Genomic DNA, 2,844 nt, shown 5'->3' with positions numbered 1-2,844 from the left:
CTCCATTTAAAAGAGAATGAATTTTTTTTTTAGACTTTTTAAAAAAGAATGAACTCTTTTTTTTTTTTTTTTATAACATTTTAATTTTAGTTTTTCACGTGATATATTTAAGGCCACAAAATAAAAATACTATTCTATACATTTGATATATTTTAAATTTAGAACCATAAAATTCAAAAAAATTCTTTATTTTCTTAAATTATGTATCAAATCAAATCATGTTATTCTTTATAAAATGGATGAAGTAATACTTTGTAATCGCGATAATATTAATTTGTAGAGATTTTAGCTTATATTTTTGAGTTAAATATGTGGGGAGGAAAAAAAGTTAAAAAAGAAAGAAGAAATAAACACGCCCACATACATACTCTGATGCTTCTTTTTAAAGAGGGCCAATGCGTGCCTTCCCGTGATTCCCCTTAATTACTCCTTCTCCTTCCACCTTCCTATCCCCTCCACTCCTAAATATCTCTCTCTCTCTCTCTCCGATTCATCAATCTCAAGAAATAATTGTAATCCTCACATCATCATCATCAGGTAATAATCAGTGTTCATACTTCCTTCTAAAATGTATTTTACATGTAATCTCTTGCTTTCTGATTTGTTTTTGTGTGTTAATTGTAATTATCTGTGTTTAGTTTATCGGTTAATTACGAATCTGAGTCGAATTTTATTGATTCGTTCTTATTTTCTGCAGAATCTGTCTTTGAATCTGAATTGGTTTGAGTGTCATCCTTTTTCTTATATCTGTCTATTCATGTGACTGAATCTACAGGTTTTCTTCTTCAGACCTCAAATTGAATAGTGATTCAATCGATTCGGTTCTAAATTTGATTCGATTTTAACTGAATCTGATGGAACCAATGGTCGTAGAGATGTCTTCAACGGTGATTTCGAATCCTGTAACGTCTTCTGACAGAGTAATATCAAGGAGAAAAAAGAGTAAGAAAAGTTTGAGAAATCAAACTCAGAACAGTAGTAACAATAACAATAACAATAGTGAAACTCCGACTAATACTACTGAATGGAAAACTCAAGCTCAACAACAAGTTTACTCTTCAAAGCTACTCAAAGCACTCCGTGAAGTGCGGATCAGTTCACCAGCGGCGGCGGCGACGACGACGACTTCATCGGTGCCGGCGCCAAAAGGCGGTCGAGCCGTACGTGAAGTTGCTGACAGAGTCCTTGCCGTTACTGCCAAAGGACGATCCAGATGGAGCCGAGCTATACTTACGAATCGGCTAAAGCTCAAGTTCATGAAGAAACACGCCAAGCGGCAGAAAATGGCGGTTTCGTCTACCAGCCGGTTACCCAGGAAGCCGAGATTGGGGATTTTGAAGCTGAAAACAAAGAATTTGCCGGCTTTTCAGAAAAAGGCTAGAGTTTTAGGACGGCTTGTTCCTGGTTGCCGGAAACAACCGCTGCCGGTGATTCTAGATGAAGCTACTGATTACATAGCAGCTCTTGAGATGCAAATTCGAGCGATGAGTGCTCTAGCTGATCTCCTTTCTGGTGCTTCCTCAAGTACTACAGCTCCTCTTGATCAACTCAGCTCGAGTCGACCTCCTCCTATTTGATGATTTATGTTTTTCATGCTTTTCTATTTTATCTATTTTCTTCTCTCCCTTCCTTTGAATATTCCTCTGTTACATATATTTCTTCTATCATTTCAAGTGTTGGGACAACAATATTAGTAATTGAATTATAACTGCCACTAATAATTTTGCTTGTTTTGAAATGGATCTAGAATGAAACCTATCCTAGTTAATTTGACTCATTGATTTTAATTACATAGATCATCTATCTAGATGTTCTGTAATGGTATCATCCGCTATGAATATGTATATATATTGTATATGTAAGTCAAAATTTTGTTTAGTGAATATATGCACATGTGTTTGATGCAAATGTTTAGTTTGATTCTGATATTTGTTGAGTATCATATACATGTACTACATAAAGATTGAGTTCGAAGTGCCATTTGATCAGTTAGTTTTATGAAGATGACATATCCATGACTCAGGTAATAAGTTAACTGAATTGTCATTTTCAGTGAGGACGACAAGCAAGAGGATAAATTTTGTATTTTGTACCGAAGGCACTCTCAGTAACCATCTGTTGTAAATGTAAATGCAATGTAAGTAGTAGTTAGAAGATGGTGGGGTTAAAGTTGCAAACAGGACAAATGAATTTATGAGCAACAGCAGTACTTCATGTGGCTTCATGTCCTTGTGCACTCCCACTTTATTAAATGGGACCGGCTTTTGCGCATGTGAGGCATCTGACTTTCTGACCTAATATTCATAGCGTTATGTCATGTATCGCCACTTCACTGTTCAGATTCAGCATAGGAACAGGGGAGATAGTCGAGGAGTTCTAGTGTGATTCTAAGTTCATTACATTTTTCTGTTCAGATTCGGCACCTAGAAGAGAATATCGAGTGTCGCTCGGAGTTTTAGTGAGATTCTAAATTTATGACACTTCTCTGTTCAGATTTGGCATTGGAATAGGGGAGATTGTCAAGTGTAGCTCGAAACTTTAGTGAGACGCTAAGTTCATAACACTTTTTTGTTTAGATACGGCACCGCAATAGGGGAGATTGTCAAGTGTCGCTCGAAGCTTTAGTGAAACTCTAAGTTTAGTGACACTTTTCTGTGTAACACAAAATGATCTTTGGTTGTGCAGCCAATATGACTTGGGCATACATGATAGTTTAAAATAAAAACTTTATTTTTGAATGAATATAGGTGTTCATATATCTCCAATACTTTTGATAGGATTTGTAATATGGTTTTGAGTGGGTGAAGTTTTGTGTGCAATTATTGAATTTCATTGAGGGTGATG

General features: G+C 35.9%; 1 protein-coding gene across 1 annotated transcript; it reads left to right on the top strand.

Annotated features, from left to right (window-relative positions):
- Nucleotides 1-260: 260 nt before the first annotated feature.
- LOC101265062 (transcription factor bHLH148) lies at nucleotides 261-1,908 on the top strand. Its single transcript, XM_004228969.5, has 2 exons — nucleotides 261-537; nucleotides 776-1,908. Exon 2 carries the CDS (start codon nucleotides 855-857, stop codon nucleotides 1,575-1,577), a length of 723 nt encoding a protein of 240 aa, XP_004229017.1. The 5' UTR covers nucleotides 261-537; nucleotides 776-854; the 3' UTR covers nucleotides 1,578-1,908.
- Nucleotides 1,909-2,844: the final 936 nt, after the last annotated feature.

This window comes from Solanum lycopersicum, chromosome 1, assembly GCF_036512215.1.
Source record: "Solanum lycopersicum chromosome 1, SLM_r2.1".
NCBI lineage: Eukaryota > Viridiplantae > Streptophyta > Magnoliopsida > Solanales > Solanaceae > Solanum > Solanum lycopersicum.
Note: the sequence above shows the minus strand (reverse complement) of the source record. Positions and strands in the feature narration are given on the sequence as shown.

Coding starts and splice junctions, on each gene's coding strand:
- LOC101265062 (XM_004228969.5), top strand. CDS start 855: ATGGAACCAATGGTCGTAGAGATGTCTTCAACGGTGATTTCGAATCCT.